Source organism: Egretta garzetta, unplaced genomic scaffold (assembly GCF_000687185.1).
Source record: "Egretta garzetta isolate BGI_Z169 unplaced genomic scaffold, ASM68718v1 scaffold868, whole genome shotgun sequence".
Lineage (NCBI taxonomy): Eukaryota > Metazoa > Chordata > Aves > Pelecaniformes > Ardeidae > Egretta > Egretta garzetta.
In genome coordinates, this window is record NW_009260507.1 from 38,652 (window position 1) to 39,986 (window position 1,335).

The 1,335-nt window shown below is 67.2% G+C and overlaps 1 protein-coding gene across 1 annotated transcript in view; it reads right to left on the minus strand.

The window, feature by feature from the left end:
• The window catches only part of LOC104131410 (collagen alpha-1(I) chain), a gene marked incomplete at its 5' end in the record, with an annotated part of 39,663 nt that overhangs the window by 4,612 nt on the left and 33,716 nt on the right, over nt 1-1,335 (minus strand). Inside the window, 6 exon segments of the mRNA XM_035900131.1 lie at nt 31-68; nt 180-235; nt 238-268; nt 380-433; nt 550-657; nt 1,053-1,335. The exon segment at nt 1,053-1,335 is cut by the window's right edge and continues 6 nt beyond it. Coding sequence (XP_035756024.1) covers nt 31-68; nt 180-235; nt 238-268; nt 380-433; nt 550-657; nt 1,053-1,335 — 570 coding nt within the window.

Here is a 1,335-nt window from a genome sequence, read left to right on the forward strand (position 1 = left end):
GCGTTTGAACTTACAGGGGGGCCAGCAAATCCAGCAGGACCGGGAGGGCCGGGCTCGCCACGGTCGCCCTAGGGCAAATGGTGAGAATGGTGTCACCCCAGGCAGGGGACAGCCACCGATGGCCACTGAAGGATGGCCACCCACAGCAGGACCATCAGTCAGGGTGGGGGAGCACTTACGGGAGCACCACGGGCACCAGTGGGACCAGCAGGACCGGGGGGACCAGCTTCACCCTGGGACCGGGAGGGCCGGGCTCGCCACGGTCGCCCTAGGGCAAATGGTGAGAATGGTGTCACCCCAGGCAGGGGACAGCCACCGATGGCCACTGAAGGATGGCCACCCACAGCAGGACCATCAGTCAGGGTGGGGGAGCACTTACGGGAGCACCACGGGCACCAGTGGGACCAGCAGGACCGGGGGGACCAGCTTCACCCTGGGAAAGGGGAGGAAAACCAAAAAGGAGGAGGTCAGGGCTGTGGCGAGGAGGTGGCAGTGGGTACCAGGATGCATCCAACCCTGGCACAGCATCCAGCCAGGGGACAGCCCTACCTTGTCACCAGGAGCACCAGCAGGGCCGGGGGGGCCGATGGGGCCGGTCAGACCTCGGAGACCGTCTTTGCCAGGAGCGCCATCAGCACCTTTGGGACCGGGGTCGCCCTGGGAGAGGAAGATGAGGGTGGGTTACCTGGGGAGGTCCCCTCCAGGGGGGTCACCTCCCCCTTTGCACAGCAGCACCAAGGCACCCCTCGTTCTTCATCCTCCCTGGGAGAGGCTGGGACCATCCTCCTCTTCCCAGGCTCCTGGGGAAGAGCTGGGCTCGGCTCCCAGCTGGCAGCGGGGGACTGTCCCCAGGGGCCACGCTCGGATGGGGACAGAGGCAGCCCTGAGCATCCCCTCCCCTGGGCACCAGCTTCACCCTCCCCGGGGGGCTGCTGCCCATGAGCCATGGCTTAGGGGAGCATATCCAGCCCCGAGGGGGTGATGGAGGGGGGACAGGGACGTCTGGGAGCAGAGGACCCAGGGGGGATGTCAGGATTTTGGGGGACACGTACTCTGTCACCCTTGGCGCCTGGCAGGCCGGCAGCACCACGTTCTCCGGGCATACCCTGCAGACCGGGGGGGCCTTGGCCCCCAGGGGCACCGGGAGCACCAGCATCACCCTGGGCAAGAGAGAGAGAAAACGGGCGTTAGCGAGAACTCGGCGCTTCCCCGGCACGGCAAGGTCGCCCTGGCTTCAGCTACCAGGCAGGAGCTGATCCTGTGGGACCTACGCCAGCAACAGGGGGTGAAGCCACCCCCCCCTTCCATCTGCACCCCAAGAGCCGCCTGCCGCGG